General features: G+C 42.0%; 1 protein-coding gene across 3 annotated transcripts in view; it reads left to right on the top strand.

The window, feature by feature from the left end:
* Positions 1-12,833, top strand: part of ABCC4 (ATP binding cassette subfamily C member 4) — a 246,341-nt gene that overhangs the window by 216,398 nt on the left and 17,110 nt on the right. For all 3 annotated transcript variants that reach the window (XM_034665378.1, XM_034665380.1, XM_034665379.1), the window contains exons 27-29: positions 873-962; positions 7,688-7,860; positions 8,286-8,391. In XM_034665378.1, coding sequence (XP_034521269.1) covers positions 873-962; positions 7,688-7,860; positions 8,286-8,391 — 369 coding nt within the window. The remainder of the gene's footprint in view (positions 1-872; positions 963-7,687; positions 7,861-8,285; positions 8,392-12,833) is intronic.

Genomic DNA, 12,833 nt, shown 5'->3' with positions numbered 1-12,833 from the left:
GGCCTACATCAGCTTATGTACCAGATTCTCTCCTGAAACCCAGAAGGAGGCATATATCGCAAGAGTCACTTAATTGTCGCTCCTCCTCAAGCACATGGATGGGAAGAGCTATTTAAATTGAAGTAATTTTATTATGACGCACGTCACAATGGGTTTCAGGTTCTCCTGCCCTTGCAGCTAATAACGAGGTTGTGTGAGGCATGTAATCCTGATGCACAGACAAGATAATGGGACGAGGTGGTGCAAAATCAGAGGCACCTCCTCATGCACAGAGGCGCCGCTGGGCCCAGTTGTTTACATTCTCTTTGGCCAAAAAACAGGGTGTCCCATTCATCCCTGGGGAGAGACTCCCCATCCCGGAAGACTGTCCTACCAGTGGAGGAAGTACCCTAGCTTCTTCATCAGTGCACCTGTGAACATAGCTCCCAGTTTTGCTTTGAGTCACAGGTGTCCACCCATCACACTATCCGTGTGTTCCGGTGTTGCACCAGGAGCGACAGTGAACTTACATAGCTCTCTTGATGTAACGTTCCTTAAATAATTACATCCGTGCTTTTCCTCTTGAAGCAGATACTGCTAGGAAGGCATTTTGGAAAACCAAACCTTCCTTTCTCTTCTTCAGTTTCTTCTTAAGACGACACATTTCAACAGTTTCTTCTGTTAGTGTTCAGGGGTCCGGAAGATGTTTTGGGTCACACTTTGTGTAGTGGAAAATTAGTAGAGATGCTGTTTTGTCAACAGGCATTTGCAACCTTATTATTAATGATTATAGTGAATTTTGGTTTTATATTTTAATTCTGTTCTGGAATTTAGCGTTGAAATAAAATGAAAAGAGACTACAGTAATAACAGTCACTATTTTGGAATATTTAGGAACCTGTTTTATTCACTGGAACAATGAGGAAAAATCTGGATCCCTTTAATGAGCATACGGATGAGGAACTGTGGAATGCCCTAACGGAGGTAATTTATAAAATGTAGTTATTAAGCTTATTACCATCAGTATATGTGTATGTGCCTGTAGTACATCGCAGGTAATTAATGGGAACTTACTGGTTTAACTTACTTTGTTCACCATCCAAGAGAGCATTGATGACTTGGATACACTTAAAATGTATGTATTGGTGATGATGAAAACCAAAAATAAAATGTCTCATGTTTTCATTGTAACTTTCTTCCTAGAATCCAAAGCAACTAGATACATTATCTTACTTGTCTTTAGCCAAGCCCTAAACTGGAAGGTGTATTTATGGATTCAAGTTTTAGGGACCAGTTAGCCTGCAACATTCATTTTAACTTCTCCATTCTTAGGAACATCCACTAAAGGAAGACAATAATAGTTTTTCATTATTAACGGAAAGATAAATGAGATCATGCTGATAAAATGCTTTGAGGTTTTATAAGAAAGTATTTATAAAAGTAAAACAGAATGTGTAATAGTTGCTTTTGGCAAACATGTCATTTTAATGCTACTGAGTAAATGGAAGTAATAGAACCCTGGAACTTTTGCTAAGTTTTTAATACGGATACTATCCATGTCTAGAGAATTTTCTATTATTTGTGTAGTATTTCCTATCGTTTGAACCATTTCTTTGAATTTCCTTGCCCTCGCATGGAAAGGATTTAGGCTGTTAGGATGCTTTTGGTTTGTATGTTTTGACCCTAATTGTTTTGTGTGTTTGCCCTAATTCTGCAAATTGATTCTAAGCTCCTGGGTGGTGGAAACCATGTCAGACTTATAAAATCTTAGACTTTTTTTTTTAAGATTTTATTTATTTATTTGACAGAGACAGCCAGCAAGAGAAGGAACACAAGCAGGCAGAGTGGGAGAGGAAGAAGCAGGCTCCTAGCAGAGGAGCCTGATGTGGGGCTCGATCCCACAATGCTGGGATCACGCCCTGAGCCGAAGGCAGACGCTTAACGACTGCGCCACCCGGGTGCCCCTAAACCTTAGACTTCTAATCCCTTGTAGGACCTAGCTGCATCTTTGGCTTTTAAAAAGTCAGCACTTAATAAGTAGGCAGTAAATATTTGATCTCTTCATTTGGGGACCATGTGGCTTATTTCTTTAAAAACAATTGCACGCATCCCGGTGACTGATAGCTCACGTTGTTGTTGTTTTGCGTCAGTCTGTCTGTCATTGAGTGTCACCCTTCCAGGAAAAGCTGAGCTCCTCCAGTTTCTAGACGAGCTTTGACTGTGAGCAGGCCGCGTTGGAGGCCTGACGGTTTCCTGCCAGTCATTCTGGTTTCTGAAGGCATGTCAGTGCTGCGTCTTACACACCCACCCTGCTTTCCAGTAACCGTAGGGATTTTATTTGCCTCAGTTGGGCCGATTACTTCACCTTCTTCTTCCTAATTGAAAGCAGTTGATCTCCGATTTCAGTTGATTTGGTGAGTCTTTCTCCGGTGAAATTCTAGAAGAGAAGAGGTGGGCAGAACAGTTAGCCATCAAATCTAAAAAAAAAATAGGATGACCATTGATTTGCTTTTGAATTCCTATGACAGATTTGATGGTGCAATTGTGACACACCTTAATAAAACAGGAATTACTGGTAAATTATTTTTCTATTTGTTTCAGAGCTTGAGATCTCTCCTCATAGATTCTCAGATAGTAAAATTACTCGAGAAACACACTGTTCCAGGACCATGAAGAAATGTTAATTAGGAGACAAATCCTATAAAAACTATCTTAGAACTTTGATCATAACTTATATTTCATCTTATAGTTGTTTCTTCTGCCAAAATTAAAATAAAATTTAGTAGCTTGTCAGAATTCTAAAAATGATGTGATGGAAGTGGTAATAGTAAGATCTACCTTTATTTTCAAAGACATTAGGAACTTTCTTAAACAGAAATAAACATGAGTGTTTCACAAAGTGAAGTGAGTGGTTTTCATGTGTTACTTTTGAAATTGACCTCATTGCCTTAGTGATACCTCTGAGAGTGAGAATTCATCCCATAGTTGTGTTTTTCTAGAAATTATTTCTTCACGACGTGTATGTTTTTCCACAAAAGATTTGGTAAATTTTCTTAAAATATTTCTTAATATATCAATGTATTTACAGTATGATTCCAGCTGTTTTAGTCATACGTAGATACATGCACCTAAAATGCATCAAAATATGAACGTTGCTTTTTTGGGGGATAATAAAACAATATTGATTTTTTTTTTCCCTCTTCCCTTTGGCTTTTCTGAATTCTCCAGATTTTCTCTGGTGAACTTTATTGCTCTTATCATCTGGATCATACTCCTGGCACATGAAGTACTATTAACTTTTCACAGTAATTATATGGGTTTCACGACCCTGTTCAGGGAGGTTGGGCTCATTCTGTGATAGGTCAGGGACCCTTCACTTCAAATCCTTAGAATCTCCAGGCCTTTAGACTATGGACTAAGAAGCTTCCTTCCCTAAAATTGTACTCATGATGGAATATATGTGCATTTATCTGGAGAGACACCATACAGATGATTCAGTCTAGTGCCATTCAGCTTGTTCTTGATTTATCATATTCAGTCTACCCACCATCTCTGTAGTGTGCCTCTTCCTGTGAGTGCATCATAACCAGTCCTGCTCTTCAGGAGATGGTAGGAGACCTGGTATCGTTGGCAGCTCCCTTTAAGGTGGACTAACCACCCTGGCCAGCTGCTTTATAAATGATGCCGAACTGGAAACAGGATCCCAAACTCATAGGTTTGGCTTGAGAGCCAATGAGAGAGCACTACTGTTTTCTCCTCTTTAAGATCTTTAATTAAATGTTTGTGTGTGTGTGTGTGTGTGTGTGTGTGTTTTAAGTCCTTTTGGTTGTGTCTCCTCTCCGGGACGAGCTAGACGGTCAGAAGGATGCAGTCCTGTGCATGGTGCCCGTCTCATCTGGCCTCTTTATGCATATATTGAAAAACAGCCACAAACCAAAGAAAGTTCATTAGAAATTAGTGGCAATTAGGGCACCCATGAAGCCCTGGCAGTTTTTAAATATAAATAATGAGTAGAAGTGAAACAGTTTATTGGTCAAGGGGCTAAAAGGTCACAATAGATAAAACTCAGCAGTATGATACTTCTTTAAAAAGCCACGACAGCAAACAGCCCTACTACTGGGATACGCGATTAAGAGTAGGGTACGTCATGTTAGAACTGTGGAGGAATCGTCCAGTACGTTCAGCATGGACGGCATCTCTGTTAGAATACGGGGATTTCTCACGCTATAAGAACCCAAGCCAGGGAACGCTGAGCATCAGCAGTGTATGCGTGGGGAATGTAATTAATGCAGGTCTTGTTTGCGGTGGCTTGTATTTCCATTTCTCCTGAGGCTATGTGTTTTGGTAAATGGGCTCTCCCTTCGCTTCATTTACTGTTGGTTTAGGTCTAGTAAGAGCTCTTGTCCACCTGTTGATTGTATGTCAGACTCTCTTCGCTCTCCAGCCTGCATCAGCCTTTCTTTTTGAAAAGTAAGAAAGTCCCACAAAATGTGACATCTGAGTTAGCGTCCTGCGAGGGGTGCTGGCACCTGGTAGATTCAGCACACACGGTAGGTTACTCTGACAAGGTTTACGAAGATGCAGATGGGTGTGTTATGAATTCAGTTTGTTATTTTCAGTTTTGCTGTAGTTTATTATTTTCCTAATAATCTGAATACTGAAAATATTCTGAAGTACTCTCTATGGAGATATATAGTTTTGAATAGCATTATTTGACCTGTTTTCCTTAAATTATTTTTTAAATGCTTTCTGTACTTTAAAGTATGATGTTATGACATCTTGAAGCTATGTAGTTTTTGTGAAGAATTTATTTCTTTTACAATGACTTTTAATAAGAAAATGGTATCTTGTATAAATTATATGGATTTATTTTCTGATTTTTATATGAACAAATATGTCACAAAATGAGATACACTTGCGGCTTCATTCATACATCCAACAAATACCCAATGAGATCTTTTTAGACAGACATTGTAGATTCTGGGACTCTTACAGTTATCAAAAGAGACCATACCCTCTCAGAGCTAAAATTCTCATGGAGAAGATGGAAAATAAGCCAGTGCATATGTAATCAAGTCTCCGTCCTGATGCATGTAAAGAAGAAAAATAAAGCAGAACACTGAGGGAGGTTAACTGACCACATTATGGATAGGTAATATCTATCAATCTCTTTGTATCAAACACTATTGAAAACTCTACACGTACTGACGCATTTTATATTGCAACAATGTTAGGTGGTAGACACCTTTAAAATTGTTACAGTCCTATTTACAGGTCAGGAAGCTAAGATAGAGAAACTTCAGGAACTTGACCAATGGACAGAGCCAGGCAGTACTCATGCTCAGGCTTTCTGGCTTCTGGGTCCCCATTTTGTATTGAAGAATTTTCATAGCACAAGAAAGAGAAGCAACAGTATGATGAGCACATATGCACCTTTCACCCTGATTCACTGGTCAGTATGCGGCCACATTTGCTTCCTCTCTTCTACAGTCTGTGTTGTACTGAACCTACTGGAAAATAAGTTGTAGCAATTTTCATGGTAAGTTACAGTTCACCTATAGATATCTAAATAGATATGGTGTAAGAATAAGGACCTCCTCCTACATAGTCCTCATCCCACTCAAGACATGGAGTAGTAATAGTATGCTGTTATCTCAGAGGTTTTCAGATTCCCTCGGTGTAACTCCTTCCTGTCTTCTGCCTTTCTCATCTTTTCTCGGGTCTAATACTTCATTATAGATGAAGTGGATGAAAACACTGCAGAGGGCTTTCACATTCATATCATTCTCATAATCAGCCCTGATTCGTCAATGAAGACAGAGTCTCAGAAAACAGTGTTTTCTGGAAAACGTGTTTGTTTGTCAGGCAGCTGTGGGCAACCCAAGGGAGGAGCAAACAGCAGGCTAGTAAGCTATCACCCGAGTCAGGGGCAAGCATGAGGTTCTCTCTTCAACATCAGGATATCAGTCTTAGGAAGCCCCATTGGCTTAGGCAAGTGTGACCAAAGGCAACCCGGAAGGAAGAGCTGATAAAAGCCTCGATCGGCTCCATCCCCTGGGGTGCAGATATAGGAATCGGTTTCATAAGAAGAATCACCTGTGAGCCCTCCTCCTTGTTAGTAGAGGGGGTTGAGTAGGCCGACACCTCCCATTTCATAACTTTCAGTGCCAGGACTGGCCCCCACCATCCAGATCTTACACTTCAGATTTTGTATACCTTTCATGTGAATGCAGAGTACCAGTACCATATTTAATCCTGATTCAGATTCCCATTTCTGGGCATTGGACTTGGGTCTTAAGCACAATCATCACATTCACAGAAGTGCCTCAGCATTTACGATGCTGTAAAAACATTGCTCATATGCCCTTGGGTTTTGTCACTTGACATTGCAATTCTGTGTCCCTGCTTGTTGGCCATCACCCATCGATCTCTCGGTCTCTTAATTCCAAGTGTGTTTACTCTCTGATCTCGAACTCTCAAGGAGAGCCTGAGGTTGGATCATGTAAAATTTCCCCAAACATGTAGGCTTGGAGCTGAGCTCTACCACTCAGTGTAGTTTCAGATTATCTTTGGTGTTTAACAGTTTGGGTTTTTTGGAACTTACAATTTTATGAAGGTAGATTAATATAAGCACTATCTAAACTCAAGAGTCTGGGGGAAATAAGACGTGATGTTGTGCCCTGTTTTCGTGAGTTTTCATTCACTTCAAGTCATTTATGAGATTAAAGTAAATTCACTTGACTGGTCTAGCAGTATGGATTAAATTTGGGAAAGAGCCATCCCCAAAATAGGTTCCAGGTTTGCTAATATATGAGGTGTGGTTTGCCATTGTTTGAATTTGTTTATTTATTTTTTTAACTTTAAAACCTTCCAAAATGGTAAAGTGCTGACAAGATTATTTCTTTAGAGAGCCATGCTTCCTGCAATAATTAATTTTTTTTCTCCCTTTAGTGTACTAACTCCCATACAAAATGTATTCTGGGAAACTTGACTCAACCATATGATCCTTTTAACGATTTTAAATTTTTAGACTACATTGAGAGAAATACCTTCATTTTTTGAGAAATTTCCTTAATTAATCCCAAGGGAAGGGTCCCTGGTGGATGTCATGTGGCAGGGGCGGGGGACACAGATGATTTCTTATCACCAACTCGATTAAGGTATCATTTTACATACCAGAAAATTTCCTCGTTATAGGTGTGATTCAGTGATTTTTGGTAAATTTGTAGTTAATCATCATAGCAATCCAGTTTAGAACATTTCTGTCACCACCACCCTGAAATTCTCTTTTATCTCTTTACAGTTAACCCTCTGCCCGCAGGCAACCACTGTTCTTTTCGTCTTCATAAATTCCTTCAGTTACCTTTTATCTAAAAAATTAAGAACATTTTAAATTACTCCCTGTGTTACTTTGAGAATAGCTTTATTCAGCGTAGTCTCTCTCTCCTCACGCTTGAACAGACGGTACTTACTGATGGCAGCATAGCGGAGTCTCAACTCCCGTTAAGCTTGTGCTCCTAAGTCAGAATCATTCTGTCCCGAGTGGAGTTCACCATCTTTTTCAGTGAACGGTGATTGGCAGTAACTCCTGCCATCACGTGACTCAAGGACCGTGAGGCGTCCGGAGGATGTCAGAGCTCGTGTCTAGTGGGCTTGTCTACTTCAGTAGGAGTTCGCGTAGGAAGATGTCATTCTTTCTGTATCCACAGGTACAGCTTAAAGAAGCCATTGAAGATCTTCCTGGCAAATTGGACACCGAATTAGCAGAATCAGGATCAAATTTCAGTGTGGGGCAGAGACAGTTGGTGTGCCTTGCCAGGGCCATCCTCAGGAAAAACCGGATATTGATCATTGACGAAGCAACAGCAAATGTGGATCCAAGGTACAGAAGTGAGGTCCATGAACCCTGGAATCCAGATTTTAAGTGTGGTCGATGAGAAACATTTCATGATGCTGAGAAATGTTTTTAAGCTCTCTCTTTGCCCCAAAGACACCTCTTGATAACATTAATTCTGGAAAACAGAAAGAAACCAAAACAAGGTCAGCAACCCAAATAATGGTATTATTAGGCCTCCTAACAGAGCTAGTGTCCTAAATGCAACTCCTGAAAGTTTCAAGCAATTAGAGGGAAGAATGTTTTACATCATTATATGCAAAATAGGAAATTTCTAAATAGATTTTTTATACTCAGTTTTTCAACAAGATCATGTCTTTGATTTTTAAAAACATTATGAAAATGTCATTGTTTTCAGTCTTAAGTCTGCTTTTCCCCTTCTACTGAACTAAATCCAACTCCTTTGGTTCTAGAACTGACGAATTAATACAAAAAAAAATCCGTGAGAAATTTGCCCAATGCACCGTGCTAACCATTGCACACAGGTTGAATACCATTATTGACAGCGACAAGATCATGGTAAGACCCTCACCTGTGGCATTCCAGGTGTTTCCATTAATGTTCAGTTTTTCAACTTGACCTTCCTTGTACAACCTGATAGAATCCTCCGATAAGTTCATTTTCTGTTGGGTTTTTCCTCTCATCCCTGACAATAACTCAAGTACTTAGCTATACCTTTAGAATGTGAAATTATATAGTAATTTCATATTTCCATATTAAAAGTTTTTTGAGGGGCGCCTGGGTGGCACAGCGGTTGGGCGGCTGCCTTTGGCTCAGGGCCTGANAAAAAAAAAAAAGTTTTTTGAATTGCCCTTTTTCTGTATGATGGTCAGCCATGGAAATATTTCAAATCCAAGATCTGGCCTCTTCTTACAGTGTGGTAAAGCAGTCATTTTCACCATGTCACGGTTGTTTCAATATTTTGGATTCTCTTAATCAAAAAATTAGCCTTTCGTTTAGGCTGCCGTTTGGTTGTTGGGTAAGTCGCAGAATTTCCTGGCTGTTGGGATGTTTGCAAAATACGGTGTCACAGGGGAGTCTGAGAAGAGAGGCCCCAGTCAGAAACACAATGTATTTCAACGGAAAGCATTTGATGTAGGGGATTTAACATAGGAATTGGAGGGCTGGGAAAGTGGAAGGGAAACACCAGGGTAATAATTTTAGGAAGCACCTACTGAGCCCCAGGACAGATCTCCAGACCTCAGAACTTGGAAGAGAGACCCTAAAAACTCCTATGCTTGGACCTCCAAGGAGAGCCACTGCCCAGCTGCAGGTCTGGGAGATGCACCGTGAAGCTAGTTCTTGATGTGTGTTCTAATGGAAGATGGGAGCTGACACCAGGTCCCAGTCCCCAGGCAATGGTGCAGGAGTGGTATAAACCAGGGAGACCTTTTGCTCTGTGTCCCACCTTCAGGCCCTCGCCCATCTAGTGCCCCCTGCTGGTGGAACCCAACGGAGCACCCACTGGCCAAAGCGTCTCTAACATGGGATTTGCAGAAACCCAGCCCCACCATCTCAGGTGAGAGAGTAGGAGGAAAGGTGGATCTGGGGCAGAGAGACTAGACGACCAGCCAGCAAGCCTCTTACACAGTAGAACTGTCGACTGCACATGTGGCAGGCTCCAGGCTTTGGTCTCTAGATAATCTGTCTGGTATCTTCTAGGTTTGATTGGCTTTTCTTTCTTAATCATTCAATCTCTTATTTTTCTTTTCTTTTTCCCTTCCTCCCTCCCTTTTGTCTCTCTCTTCTTCTCTTTTTTCTTCTGTCTCCTTCCCCTCTGTTGCTTGCTCAGTTTCAATAAATCTTAGGATGTGGCTTTATAAAATAAGGGAGCCATCCCTCAAAGAAAAAGCCTTTGGATGCAAATAATCCCGAGGAATGCAAGTTATTTTCAGGCTGACTCCCCGCCTGTGGCAACAGGCTCGTTTTCTCCTATCATGTGGACACTGACCGTTGTTACCAGACACCACGGTGTCCAGTGATGCTTTGATTAGTGGTGAAGAAGTAAATAGATAAAGAAGGCCTGCATAGTGCATGAGAGGCAACAGATGAAGTTAACCAGTGATTCTGATGGTCTGTACTAAATAGGTTATTAATCGGGAATAAACAATTAGTAATAGCGAAGCTTTCTTATGTGTGGTGAAAACGGAACTGTCTCTTTTGATTCTTTGGGGCAGTTTCTGGAATATTACCTCCCACCCTGCTTCATATGTATTATCAGATGGGATCATCAGGGGGGCTGGGGAGGGAGGGCACTGAGAACATCCCAGACTGTCCACAATGAAGCGGTGCCTTCAACTTCAGCACTCCCCAGACCTGCTCATGTGTAGGAATGAGCGCTGACGAGGCAGATAACAGGAGTTGGATATTTCAAACCAAAAGGATATTTTAGCCTTCAAGCAGGGTGGCCAGTCTGGACTGGAACGTCACAGTAGGAAGCAGGCCACCCCAGCTGTGGCCTTCCCTGACAGTGGGACTGTGACTCTTGGATTCCAGAAACATTTAGTCTCAAGCATCCTTAGTCCTTCATTGTGTGTTCTTGAATGGTAACTGGAAAACTAACCTTTCATTTCTATTAGTGTTCCTGTCACTTTGTTCTCCTCTCTCATCATTGTATGTCAGATTGTGCCCAGAAGCGTCCTTCTTCCACGGTAAATGAGTGATGCCGGGACGTTTCCCTGTTTCCCTCACTTTGTCAGGCTGCTGAGCATCCAAGCGGCAGCAAACTGGCTTGATCTCCAGCTCAGTTGGGGGCCCGTCCAAATAACACCCTTGCTCCTAAATGTACCATGTAGGTTTATTTTTAGTGTTTGGTACGATGACAGTGATGGTAGCAGCTTCTTTGTATCATCTCATACTTAGAAATCCTTAGAGTACTGTGGCTTTGGAATGCGTGATCAGTTAGGGAATCAGCAAAGGACAGAACTTGGCAGCCGCCTCAGCCGGTTGTTCTAAATCTGACCTATTAGCGTCTGACCCACTGATGGGAACTTCTGTATCCCCTTAAGCAGTCAGCTTCGTTCCCATTATCAAAATAGGTGCATTTGCAGAGTGCTGTCCTTACCAGTAGTATTTCCTGGTCAATTTCGAGATCCTCAGATTTTTCTCTCTTGGTCAATGTCTTTGTCCAAATCCTTAATATGGTTTTGCAAAGCAATTTACAGCCCCTCCCTTCCTTTCTAACCTGGCCTTACTCTGCTCTCCCTCTTTCCTTAAAGAGGGAGTTTAAACCGCATAGTTAAAACTGTCAGTTGCGTTTTGGTTCAACTGGATGTTGGTGGCTGAAACTAAGGTGCCAGCAATGGAAATGGTGAGATGGTTGGATTGGGGGCAGAAAAGGACGGTGTGATGGGTCGAGGCTGGCACGTGAGGGAAGGGGCCTGAGATCCGGGGGGAGTTGGGGAGACTGAGGAAGAAGTCAGTTTGGAGACGGGAAATGCAGGGTTCTCTTTAGAGCCTGTGACCTGTGCCTGGAAGGACCTTATTTTCTGTGGTGGATTCTGCATGTTTCCATGGGGCTGCCGCTCCCACCAGGAGAGGTGAACTCGGCCACTTGCTTACATCTTGGTCAGAGCTGGTTTGGGTTGCTGACTCCTTTGACAGGAATGGCAGGAGTGGACCTCAGGGGACCCAGGTGGCCTGCATTCCCTAGTGTCATCATTGGGGAACTGTCCTCTGTGCTGCATCCACTCCAGGTGGAAACCTTCTATTTTATTCTAGAGCATCTGATTCCCGGTTGGCTTTCAGTCCAGCAAAACACCATGAATCATGTTCTTTTCTCAAACCTTTGGTTTTGGGAGCAATTATTTTTTCTTGCTGGCTTTAGAAATACCTATTTCCTTTCCAAAAAGCAAGCAATGGTCTGTTCTGTTATTCTGAAAGCTTCAGGGGCATAAAGATGCGTCAGTCAGCTGCAAGGCCTACTGCTCCAGAGCGTAGTGGAGGGTGGCCGGCCTCGGGGAGTGGCTGGGAAGTGACGGATGCTAACGAAGGGCATAACCAACAGCCCTGTCATCGTAAAGTCGTGTAATTGCATGCGCTCACGGTGTCATAATTACATTTTGTTGCACTGGTGAATACTTCTGCACAAAGACGTATGGATATGGTTTTGTTTACTGTAAGTAAATCAAAAAAAGGCTTGTTGGGAAACAACTGCGACCTAATTAATAGCTTTGTTTATGTGTCGGCTCTCCAAAGGGATTTGCCCAGTTTTGGTTCATTAAGCGCCATTAATGTGTTAGGCTTAGAATTCTATTTTACAAAGATGTTCCCTCAATTTTAACTTTATTAAACATGATGTAGTCATAATGACAGCTAATTTAATCTTCCTCGTTTGCTCAGTTGCCACAAAACAGTGGAGCAAGACAGACAAATTAGAAATCCTCTTTCTCCTAATACTCACCACTATCTCCGCATTAAAGACGGCTTCTTCTCTGTAGTTGGAGGATTAGCTGGTTACTTGTGACCCGTCTTCTCTTCAGCCAGTGGCACAGCTTTTTCTTCGCGTCCCCGCAGTCCTGACAGCATCCCCAGACTCCCCCCCGACAGCAGGAGCTGGGAGGCCCCCGCAGCCCTGCGTTGCTGCCTGGGGTCAGCATTTCCACTGTCCAGAGTTAGGGAGTCGTGCAGAACGAAAGCCAGAGTCCACCTTGTCATGTTACGCTGTTTTGGTCTTTACCTTCTTCCTAAATTCCAGCTTCTTTTCAGTAGAGTTTTTCCCGAAGAAATCAAGCCCAGACGCTGTTGTAAACTACCCACCTAGAAAAGCACAAAAGCACCTCAGAGCTAACTGGAGTTTTATTTAAATTCTCTTTTTCTCCTTCCTGGAACTTGGCTTTGGTAAGCCTACGTACGTGGCCACCGTTAGAACATTTCAGAAGAGAACAGCTCCTTAAATACGCCAAGAGATTTCATTCCAGTTTTCAGAGGGAAAAAGGACTGTGAAGGTTGAAAGCACGATC

This window comes from Ailuropoda melanoleuca, chromosome 7, assembly GCF_002007445.2.
Source record: "Ailuropoda melanoleuca isolate Jingjing chromosome 7, ASM200744v2, whole genome shotgun sequence".
Lineage (NCBI taxonomy): Eukaryota > Metazoa > Chordata > Mammalia > Carnivora > Ursidae > Ailuropoda > Ailuropoda melanoleuca.
This window is presented reverse-complemented; position numbering and strand designations above follow the sequence as displayed.